This window comes from Microplitis demolitor, chromosome 5 (genome assembly GCF_026212275.2).
Source record: "Microplitis demolitor isolate Queensland-Clemson2020A chromosome 5, iyMicDemo2.1a, whole genome shotgun sequence".
NCBI lineage: Eukaryota > Metazoa > Arthropoda > Insecta > Hymenoptera > Braconidae > Microplitis > Microplitis demolitor.
Genome location: NC_068549.1, coordinates 20,842,087 through 20,854,890, shown reverse-complemented (window position 1 = coordinate 20,854,890; position 12,804 = coordinate 20,842,087). Strand labels below are relative to the sequence as shown.

At 27.5% G+C, this 12,804-nt stretch overlaps 1 protein-coding gene across 1 annotated transcript; it reads left to right on the top strand.

Moving 5' to 3' along the window:
• Positions 1–530: 530 nt before the first annotated feature.
• Positions 531–12,414, top strand: LOC103579409 (uncharacterized). Its single transcript, XM_008560797.2, has 5 exons — positions 531–585; positions 5,552–6,037; positions 8,239–8,518; positions 9,438–9,524; positions 10,783–12,414. The coding sequence occupies exons 1-5, from the start codon at positions 580–582 to the stop codon at positions 11,547–11,549; spliced, it is 1,626 nt and encodes a 541-aa protein (XP_008559019.1). The 5' UTR covers positions 531–579; the 3' UTR covers positions 11,550–12,414.
• The last annotated feature ends 390 nt before the right edge of the window (positions 12,415–12,804 follow it).

Genomic DNA, 12,804 nt, shown 5'->3' with positions numbered 1-12,804 from the left:
CCCAGGAAAAAAAATTTAAATCTGTTCTGATCAAATTAGATCTGAGCTGATCTAATTTGATCTGAATATATCTAAATTTTTTTTCCCGGATAACAATAATATATCAAATATATGACAAAATCTCATCCTCAAGTTATAATTTCACGGATATTTTGTCACAGAGCCCAAAAATCGACAAAATTTAGTTGATAAAATAAATTGTGAATTAAAAAATTTCTAAAGCAGCTCGAAATTAATAAAAGTCGCTCCCAATAATTACACAATAATTAAAAGTTCAGTAATTAATTTCCATAAAAAATAAATTTCTATAATTTCAGTAGCCTGACATTTTTTATTTGCGGTGAAAAAATAATTCACCAAAAATAATATAAATCTTCTTAAATGAATTTGACATTAAAACTGGCGCATGTTTAAAATAAATAAATTAAAAATATAAATATATTTTCGAAAGGGATGCACGTGTTAAATAAACCAAGTGGGGGTCAATATAAATAAAGTGGAATGACGATAGTACAGCTCAGTGAGTAAAGTGAGAGTGCCCGTGTGTTATTCTGACGTACCATCGCGAGTTGGTCTATCATGAAGGTACTTATGGAGAATTACCTATGTTTCGTGACATGGATTTATTATATATAATATTCTATCATAATTAACTCATCATGTGCTGTGATATCTGATTAATTAAACCATCGGCTAATGATTACTAATAATTAAAGTTATCTAACATCAAAATTATTAATTACGAAATAGTGGCTCGGAATTAGTGATTTATTTTTCCTATTTTCTTTACTACTTACCCAAGTTTATGAATTTTAAAATGAAATTATTATAAAACATAAATTTCAAATTCAAATTTTAAAAAAAAATTTCGAATATTTGATCCTGTGTAAATTTAAATACTATAATAAGTTGGATGCTCGTGAAAGTTTTCCACTCGTGCCCGTAACCTTTTCGAGAGTTTATATATTTTATATATGTGTGTAACATATATTTTTGTATATATATTTAAATGATATAATTTAAATAAACTTTTTAAAATTATTTAAACAAGAGTTTGTTTAATATTTTTATTGACATGTGATATGATTTAGAAAGCGACTGTAGAAATCGAGATTGTTTTTTTTTTTTTTTTTTTATAAATAAATAAAAATAAGGAAGAAGAGATAGAAGATATGTGGGTAGGAAAATAATCAATTAACTGTATGTAGGTTTTTGTATTAATGTTCGCGAATGGCGATTGTTATTATTATGTTGGGTATTGAGGTCGACGTCAAGATCAAGGACGAGACGCTCAAGATCACTTTTACTCAGTGATACGGGAACCGTTACTTTTTTTGTTGCCTTATTTATTATTCAATAAAGGCAAAAAATCAGTCTATTGATTAATTTCTTAATTATTACACTAGTATTTTTTTATCAATGCAGTTACAAAAAAAAAAAAAATTTGAAATTTAGTGATAGCGTTTAAAACTTAAAAATTGATATTCCGGCTTAAATATCAAAAATATGAAAATAATGAAAGACATCTTTTTTGTAGCTTTTTAAATTTGCTACAAAAAAGGTCTTATTGAGTTTTTACTTAATATGGATATTTAAAGCTCTACAGGCTGATAAACTTATTTTTGAATTTTACCAAAAAAATGTATACTTTTAATTCTTAAAAAATGAGTGATAATTTTTTTTTATTATTGTTTTTTGATAAAAATTTACAAAATAAATCGTTTTAAATCTAAAATTAATTTTAAAAAATTTTTTTGTTCCTCTACACGAAACGCAAATTAACGAAAATATTTTTATCAATTAAAGGAAATATTTTTGTAATATATAAATTCTTTTCATAGAATAATAGTACAGAGATCACAAGAGCATATTAATTTTTTCATTTTTGTAATTGATACATTTTTTATAATGAATTATTGAAATATAAAATACGAATTTTTATTCTTCTACGCCCTTATTTTTCCCGGTTTACGAGAACAAAATAATAACAAAAAAATAATAGCTATTTATTTAGACACTTTCTGCTGAAAAAAATCGAGTAATTTGAAAAACGAAATTTTTTATCCACCCTCTTATAGTTCCCAGTACTAATCCCGACCCTAACAGCGTATAAAAGAAACTCAAAATTTATTTTCATTTTTATATTTGTAGATAAACGTCATGCAGTAGAGAAAAATTTATCTACCCTTATAATTTTCAAGCGCCATAGGGGCTCCTTGTTCTGTACGTCTTAACGTCACTCAAAGCGCGATATATAAAAACCCCTTTTCCGTATGCAAAATAACCATTTCCATAAATTACACAAAAGTATTGCGATGAAATCGTCAGTGCATAAAAAATTTTTCTGTAATATTTCCTCCAGGTAAAAATAAAAAAAAGTTACACTCAAGTTAGCGAACGGTACTACCCTCGTTGCACTTGCGCAGTAAACGAAAACTTTGTCACGTTTTTCTCTTTAAGAAATAAAAATTTTTATGGTAAAGTTAGCTGACGTCTATTAAATTTTGGATTTTTTTCAAAACGATAAATAAAAAAAATGCACTTATAGTTTGGTAAATTTTCTACATGTGCATATTTTTAGTTTTTTTTTTTTTTGTGATCTATCTATTAAAAAAAATTTCAAAGCTGTCAATTGTCTACTACCCATCGTACATTTAAAAGAAATTAAAATGTAGAGTAATCAAGTCTCGTTCTTGATTCTGCATATAGAGATTTGTTAAAAAAAAAAGCTCGAACAAAAATTACAGCAGATCCTTCTTAAAATAATTTTCAAGTCTTATCTAAACAAAAGATTTGTTTCCTGTCTGATAAAACGTCTAAACTAACATTGAATTGAGTATTAAAATAATCCTGAGTTAAATAAATCCGATGTCAGGTCTCACATATATATGTAGTAGGTGTCTTATAGAACAAGTGAAGTTGCTATATATAAGTCGATACTATACTCATCATCTTACAGACTTTCACCAACAAAACAACAAACTGAGTTGCTCCACTTGCTACTTGTACATTTCATATTGACTTGCATCCAAGCCAACCACTTCCTTATATATAGCAGACCTTATATTACCAAAATAATCTCATATCTATTACTCGAATTTCTATCAAAATAATTATCTCCGACCGACTCTTCTCTCATCATAACGCCCAACTATTATTAAATTACTTTAAAATTAAAACATCCATTTAATTAATTTAATCCACCGCCTCTTATATTAAAAGTTTTTACGTATCATGATATATAATAATTAGAGTATGTTGGTACAACTCTTTGTGATGTTCTTTAAATATATATGAAATTAAATAACTACATTTGTTAAATTAAATCCAACTGGCATTAATGAAAATTTTTTCGAAAATTTATTTTATAAAATTTAATATACGGGATTTAAATTACGTAAATATACCGGAAATATTAATATATATCTATATAGTAGGTTGTGACGTATGATGAATAATTAATATTTATATAATTGTTGAGATTTTATTATAGAAATTATGAAACTCTTCAAGCTTTCATATTTCCTTGATAATTAAATCTTTGCTTGAGACTTGACATCTTTTTTTTTTTTACTTTTAAAAAAAAATAAAACTGAATTTTAATTTATTTATCTGCTTAAATTAAAAATTATGAATTATTTTAAATAGTAGAAAGTTTTATTAAACTGAACGCTTTATGATGATGAGTAGTCGAAAATTTTCATCAACAAATATAGAATAAGAAAATTTATTATTTTTTAGGCATTAAAAAAAAAAATTTATTATTATTATCATATTGAGTTTCTCTTTTTTAATGACTAGTATATATTTACATGGGTTAACATTTTATTTTAAATATTGGAAACTGGAAATTGTAAATAAAATTATCGTTTTACGACGGAGATAATTTTTAAATTTTATCTTTCACAATTTCCACTTGGAAATTTAATTTAATTTTAATTTTATAATTTTTACTCTGAAATTTTGATTAAAAAAAAAATTTTGATTAATTGGGTGCCAATTAAATAAAAGATGATTATTATTAATATCAGTAAAATAGAGAAGAGAGGGGGTGGGTAATTAGGGCACAAAAAAAAAATTACCTTATACTGTAAAAAAATCGGTGTTAAAATAAACTGACATCGGGGTAGCGGTGTTATACGACCGTGTACACAAAGAGTAAATTGACTCCGATCAGAGTGTAAGGGTTCCCGCATGAAAATATCATATATGGTAAACATATATTAAAAAATATGTTACAGATATAAATATATAGGTGACAATACATGAAATATTATACAGAAATATATATAGATTTCGGCCGATTTTATTATATTTCTATATATATTTTCTCTTATATAATTTCATATATTTCCGTATAACTTCAATATATTATTTATATATTTGAAAATTTATAATTTAATATATTTAAAAATAAATGTTATTTATATATGGAAACAAATAAGAATAGATATATAATTCATTATTATATGGCACGATATATGTAGCATGTATTCAACTTCATAAATTTTTATATATTTTTCGATATATAAAACCATATAAGTCTCCCCATATATGTAAGAATAAATAAAATCTATTTTTTTCTGTCTTCCTCTCTCTGTTATAAGATTCAAACATTGTGTTCAAAATATATATGTGTTAGCTTACAAATTTACATATAAAAATATCAATATATGTAATACATATATGTGCTAACTTATAAGTTTGCATATATGATTATAAATATATATAATACATGTATTAATTTATAAACTTACGTATATAATTAATTATATTAAAACTTACTATATTATATATAAGAAAATATATATCGTTTTTGGCCACTTATATGGTCCCATATTGATTATATATTTTTCCATATATATTTATCATATATGGTATTTTCATACGGGTGTAAGTACAAGTATTTTAAAATTTTAAAAACAATAAAAATCTGATCATATTTCGTTTAAATTTTTAAATTATCGTTAATTGAGATAAAAAAATTCTATTGCCTTTATAATAAAATATGTCACTTTTCCTAAACTAAATAAATTGCTGAAATTTTTTATCAAATTAAATATTTAGGAACAATACTCTAATTATTTTTTTGTATTTGAAAAAAAATTTTTGATACTTCAAAAATCAAAGTACTTTTTTTAACACCGCTGCCGTTGTTAATTTAATTCAATTTCCGGTGTTAAATTTAACATAGATATCTTTCATACCGAGATAGGGTTGACTTACACCTTTCTTTACAGTGTCCAACCCCTTTTGCTCTGAGGGATCTAAGTATTCTGTTTTTTGGCGCACAAACAAACTTTAATATTCCGAAAATCCCAATTACGACTAAGATATTTCATAATTTTATCAAACATATAAATCGAGTCATGCGCAGTAAAATGAGTGCGATAACAAGTATAATGCAAAAATAATTAGTCAAATCGGTTAATAACAGCATTTTATCACAGTTGTAAAAAAGAACGATTTGAAACTATCGATTACTGAATACTCTAACCAGCTGTCTTTGTATGATTGAATTAAAAGAAATACTAATTAAAAATTTTTTCAGCTGTCAGTATTGATACTGACCCTTGCAACTCTATCATCCACATCGGAAATATCGAGTGATGATTTTTTGAGACGAGCTGCCTCTCAGTTAGATCGTCTGTCAGTCTACAAACAGATAAAACGGGACACGAAGAACCAACTTGAGTCGATTCCGTACGAGAGCTTGCGTACCACGAATAAAAATGACAAGAGAAAGGGAGATAACTTTGAAATAAATTCGGACTCAGGGCAAGCTCAAGAGATACTTCTTAACGAGGATGCCATGAGAAGAATCGATGAGCTTGCCACCAATGCTTACAAGCTTTATAACGACCCCAATTACGAGGCAATCATGCGAGAGAGGATAAAGAGATCAGGTAGTGGAGATTTTATATCTGGAATTGCTGGTTCCGTATTAAATGGAGTTACTGGATTATCTGGAGGGTCCAGTAGTGGCAGCAGTGGTGGTGGTCATGCCTACGACTCTTATGGCGCACCCGTCCAACCTGTAAGTAATAATAAAGATACTATCGATCATTTTTTATGTTTAAAAATTTAATTAATTTTCTATTATTAGAAAAAAAAAAAATTAATATCTGAGAGATTAAATTTACTGTTCAAAATTTTTTTAATCAGTCCATTTTACCCCATGTAAAAATGTGTCAGTAAAATTATGTCTGTTTTCTTTTTTTTATTTTTGATATGAAAGTAAAAAAAAATTCTGTAAAAATATTTTTAAAAAATACATCGACCCATTTTACCCCTTATTGGAAAATTTTTCTAAAGTAAGCAAACGAAAAAAAAAAAAAAAAAAAAAAACATTTTAACCAACCGAAAAGTTTGGTAGTTGATATTTTAATTAAATCACTGCTAGAGTCAGAGGGTAATTAAAATAATTATTTTTTAATCACCAAAAATTTCTCCACGAACTTGCTAGTGGACAAAAACAATTGAAATTATTTTCATGTTATTGAAGCTGCAATTAATCTGGGTCACAGATCGAACACAGAAATAACGTCGGAGTAGATTACGATTATGGAGGGAAATTTATCCAAGAATAATTTTTATTTTTTATTATTAAATTTCTTTTTCTTTCTCCTGTTTTTTTTTTTTTTTAACTTTTATCCTTTTCTTTTCCTTTCTTTTCTTTTCTACACTTTACACACCGCATTGACGAGATAAATAAAGGTGCCGGTGTTAGTTTCTGAGCCAGTTCTTCACTCGTTTTATATAAAAGGTAATGCTCAGGCATCATCTCACTATTTTAATCCGATCCTGTTTATTTTTCAACGCAGATAGTAATTTCTTATACTCTGCAAATATTTAACTCCATTTTGGTTTTCAATTTAATTAAAATTTTCAGATAATATATATTTGTATGCATATACAAATAAAATTATGAAAAAAAAAAATATATATATGTCAAGATTTTTGTAATGTAATATAAATTGCTAGGGTAAAATGGGTCATCAAAAAATGAAAGCATTTAAAAAAAAATTTTAAATTAAAATTAAAATCATTAAAAAGCCACAAAAATTAATTACTTGCTAAGGTACCATTGTGACTCAATTTCCCCAATATATTAGAGAAGGCTGAGTAAAATATATACATTACAAAAATCACTTGTTGGATTTTTTAATTTTTATTTACATTTTTTAAAAATCATAATAAAATTGCCATTAAAAAAAAACATATTTTTCAGTAAAATTTTATAGGTATAAAAACTTATTGTTTAAATAAAAGTATTAATTTCAGTAAAACACGATTTATACTATTATTTAAAAATAGAAACGTCAAAAAAAAATTATAAAAATAATTTTTTGATACGTGTTATTGTTTTAAAAAAATGTAAAGACTGAGGTTCAAAGTAAACCGGATATCCCAGAAGATAAACAACCTTCGGTAAATATCAACAAGATCAAACGGATAAAGTTTTCTTAAATCCCAGCGAAAACATTAAGTATTTGAGTACGAGGGTGAGATAAATTAAAAAGTAAATTTTCTCATATTTCCTGACGCTCTGTTTTCATACCGGGCTGTACCAACATATAATAGCAGTAAAAAATTTCAAAAGTAAATAAAGAAAACGATAGCAGAAAATATCGATCGATCTATCCAAGTAAAGTTAAACATAGCTAGTATTGTGTGCTATTAGTTTTCATGCGTATGAGCACCTGAGAATTAAGACTCGCCGAGATTATGAATTTATAGTTATACCGAACTGTAACAAAAGCTCCTGTGGACTTTCCAAGAACTAAAATGTTCATCGGGATATCTGATAGCATCTAAACTGGATTTAATAATCCGAGACTTTGATATTGAATAGAGTACATATATTGACACGTGTAGTTTTAGTGCATACAAAATTTATATATTCACAAAATAAAGGATAAGTAGTCTAGAAAATATTGTTGTATATAGTGAGCTTACACAATGCACAGAAAAAAATTTAAACCAATCAACTCAACTCTTGAGCAGCATAAATCTTAATTCTGAACCTTTTTAATAAAATAAATAAATATTAATGACGATATTATCTCACAGCTTGCAAAAAAATATATAGAACCCAGAGCAAAATGATTTTTGAGTGTTATTATTTTTGTCTTTAAGAAGGTGTCTAATTTTGCCCCGGGTTCCCCTATGCAAGAAAAAATGTAACCGCTGAATAATTTTTTCATTTTTTTTTCTGTAAAAATTAACTAATTGCAGTACGAGAAGCCTTTCAGTATCTGGGACTTCAAAAAAGCCATTATAAACACCGTAATCCAAGCGGTAAAAGCAATAGCAGGTAGCGCTATTGCGTTTAAAGGTCACCTGATCAAAGGCGGTGGTTTCGTTGTTCAAACCGCCGGAAGAGTTATTTCTTCGGGAGGCGAAGCCGCAGCTTCTTTAGGCTCACAGTTGGCCAGTAGTGCGCTCATCGCTCAATCATCACCGGTAGCTCACAGCCCACCCACTGGATACTCTTATAACCCACCTCAGCAACATGGTAGCTATTTTTTTTAGCATGCAAATTATCATTATTTTTATAATTAATCACGACTTCTACTGCCAGACACTTTTAATTTGTCTAATATAAATAAAATATCTACACAGAGAGAAAATTATGGTAACAATTGCCATATATTATGGGAGTAGTTCCCACATCGTATGCTAACAGATTTTTTTTTAAATATCGATTATACGAACGGCACTCCTTAAAATTATGGTAATCATTAATATTTATATAGGCTTCATTCCTATGTCATTATGGTGAACGTACCGATAAATTATGGTAATAATTACCATAAAATTTTGAAATTCTTCATATTATGCTAGTGATTCTTATACATTATAGGAGGCATTACCATAAATATAGTAACGATTACCATAGTAGTATAGGAATGATTGCCATAATATGATGGAAGGGGTTAACCATAATGTATATGGTTTATTCCCCAGAAAGCGTTTTAATGTAGATTAGAATTTATTTCTATGTGACTGTGAAATTATTTTTTCATAAGTATGATAATCATTACCGTAATTCAAATACCGTACAATACCTGAACCAAAAAATATATATCTCGGCAAAAATAATATATACCCGGCTTATATTTTTAGTAGTGTCGTAATATGTTATTTTACCGGCATATATCCTCGGGTATATATTTTTTCGTATGGAAATTACACACACTTACGTGATTATATATATATATATATATATATATATATATATATATATATATATATATATATATATATATATATATATATATATATATATATATGTTATAGATTAATATTTCCTAAATGTACTAGGAACATTTACCATAATTTTCTGTTCACATAATATAAGAAAAAAAAATTTATCATACTTTAATAACCCCTAATTTTTTTTTCATAATAATTAAATTTATTTTATTCCAAAGATTATTCGTATGACGGACCTCCACCAAGTCACGACTCGTATAGTTCACCCGAGAGTTATAACAACGGCCATTATGACGCTGCCAACGGTATGTTCCACAGTCTTAATTAATATTTTAGCACAATAACAATACCTCATTATTATTTTATCATATTATTCAAAATATATTCATAAAGTAAATTTGAATAATAAACAACTCAATTCTATGCGAAGCTTCAGATATTCCTCTTATAAAATAAATAAATAACATTATATTTTATTTTGATACTTCACAAAATAACAAAATTAACGGCTACATAATTTACTTAATATTCATTAAATAATTTTAACAAACATAATTATTGATGCAAACAATATTTATATATAATTTATGATATTAATATTTTATATTAATTAACTAAAAAATTTTTCTCGATCTTCCGCTCTTAGCAATTATTATTATAATATTACTAATAATAATAATAATAATAATAACTAATAATATCTGTTAACTCGTAGTCACTAACAGAAAAATTTTGAACTGTACCAATAGTTAATTACATTACAAGAAATTAAGCAAAACGATTTCAGAAGAAGCTGAGGTAACTGGTATCACACTAAATCTGAAATAATATTTTTTACCATACCTGCAGTATACTATTATCCCTTTCTACACTGAAAAAAATAATGGGCAGAAGCTACCTATTGGCAATCGGTAGCTACTACCGATTTTTTTTCAGTAGCTACTACCGATTTTTTTTTAGTAGCTGCTACCAATTATTTTTTGGTAGCCGCTACCGATTATTTCGGTACCAGTTATCTAATTTTCCGTAACAGCAACCAATTTTTTTTCGGTAGCTGATACCAATTCCAATCAGTAACGGCTACCGAAATAATCGGTAGCGGCTATTGAAAAAAAATTAGTAGCGGCTACCGAAAAATAATCAGTAGTGGCTGACGTTTTATGCCTCCGGGAACACACTGATAATTCGAAATTTCGCAAATTATTTTGGCCTAATATAGGCTTGTTTTGATTGACTGAACAAATATTGAAATTCGCGGTTCTAATGCAGGTAATAAGAGCAAGCTTATTAATGTAAATTTGCGAATAGTAGAAATTTTGATAATTTCTTCCATCATAAATAATAAAGAGCCAAAACTATGAAAAGACAAATTTCGGTGAATTTTCCAATAAACCAAATTTCGATAGCGATTCAATTTTTCTTGTAGAAGCGTCTCCTAGATTATTTTTATTTTTTGATACGACAAATAATAACACTAATAACAATAACCAAAACTAATAATAATGATATGAATAATAATGATAATAATGATAAGACGTGACTGACTGACGTAACGATTTACAGACGGTCCAGGGAATGAGGCAGGTTTGCTGTTAATCAAACCAACAAAATCAACTCAGCCATTGCTACATAATGAAGATCCACGAAGTAATGGCGACAGTTATCAACCACAGCCTGAACACATGGATCCTTCAGGTCCAATGCCGCTTCAAGAAACTTCAACAAAAACCGCTCAATTGACGAAACTTATTGGACTGATCACCGGAACTATAGGATCTCCAGTTTACTCTAATAATCATCACACAAATAATAATGATAATTATCAAGTAGAGCACAAAGATCAAGATCAACCTACTGCGCATACTCACGCACTAAATCACCCGATCAGTTACCAAACAGGCCATGATCAAAATCATCAAAGTTCCAGCCAGCCCCAAGACTATGGAAGCCCGGGATATCAAACAGAGTTAGCGCATCAGCAAATCCGGTCACTGATAAATCCGTATCTTGGTGTGCCCATAAATCCACCGATGACTTTCAAAGATCAAAGTTTTGACTACGCGATGTCTTCGGACGCCTTGAAAATTCCAATTTTAAATCAAAATATTAATCACAATGAAATTGATGCCTTGATGGCCGCTGGCCCAACGGGCTATGCAAGCTCTAATTTCGAAATAGTCCCGAGTGTCCAGGTCGCTGATTGGTCGAGGTCAATTATGATTCCTCGACTCAAAAAGTACCAACGTCGTCATGTTTATGAAAATAGCGCAGATAGATTTAGAAATAAAGCATACAGTAACAAACGTTCAAAAATATATTACATGTTTTAAAGTAGGGGTAAGACTTTTTTTTTTAGGTAACAATATTTTTACACACCTCGAAATTTTTTTAATTTTAATAAATTGTCGGGATTCTAGGCCGATTTAGTTTGATATTTATGCCAGAAAAGTGAATCCGTACATCCGCAGTTTATATGTCCGTGTGTACGGAAATGCGATTTTAGAAAAAGTATCAAATTTTGTGACTTTATTTTTTTGAAACGGTTTTAGGTCAGTGCAGAATATGACCTAGTAGCTTGTAGGTATTTAATTTTTGTAATTATAATTAATTAATTAATATGTTTGTGTCATTTTAGTTTTTTGAGGTGTGCATTTTCATGAAATTATTTTAAATAATTAGTAGTTTGAATTTTTTGAGTTTTCGAAGTGTAAAATTAAAATTTTTTTTAAAATTTATGTAAGCGACAAAAAGAGGGTAAAATGGACTGAAAAAAATGAATTTTAATTTCGATGATTGAAAAATGGCTATAACTTTTGAAATTTTCAATTTATCAATTTATTGCTAAGAACCTTTTTTGTAGCTGGTTAAATTTTCTACAAAATTGTCGAAAAACTTTTTTTTGTAGTACCAATATCTTGGGGGCAATACGTAGTTTTTATAACAACAAATTTAATTTTTCTCAAATTTCAAATTTAAAAAAAAATTTTACCGCCAAAACTATAAAAGTGATTTTTTGAAATTTGAATTTTCAAAAATTTCTACTGGCTCCATTTTTCCCTCTTTTTTAAAAAATGAAAATACATTTATATTTATAATTAATTATGTGAATTGTCAGAGTAGGAAGATCGAGATAATCTCGGCACTGTAAATATATGTATATTTTTATTTTAAAATACGGAATTTAATTTTAATTAAAAAAAACAAATAAATATATAAATTTTTTCATTTATTTTTAATTCATAATTAAATTTACCAGCATTCTCATGGACATTTTAAATATTTCACAATTTATCGGAATTTTATCACAACATATTTACTGTAAGTTTTTTTTATTTTTTTCATTTTTGTGCAACCGCGGTATTTTGTAAAGTCAATGTTTTTTTTATTTGCATACCGATCAAGAAGATCTCTATTGAATGATCAAATTCCTTCGTTACTGTCATGTTTATATTTTCTAGAATCCTTGAACTAAAGGACAAAAAAGAAAAAGAAAAAAAAAAAATTTTTCCGGATTTGCTGTGCAGTGACAGAATACAATGAAAGTACGGAAAGATATCGGATCGTTACTCATGAGCAAACATGATA

What these genes read in the sequence shown, in the direction of transcription:
- LOC103579409 (XM_008560797.2), top strand. An exon ending in TAACCCACCTCAGCAACATG is followed by an intron (nt 8,519 to 9,437) that starts GTAGCTATTTTT and finishes TTTATTCCAAAG; the next exon opens with ATTATTCGTATGACGGACCT. An exon ending in CCATTATGACGCTGCCAACG is followed by an intron (nt 9,525 to 10,782) that starts GTATGTTCCACA and finishes AACGATTTACAG; the next exon opens with ACGGTCCAGGGAATGAGGCA.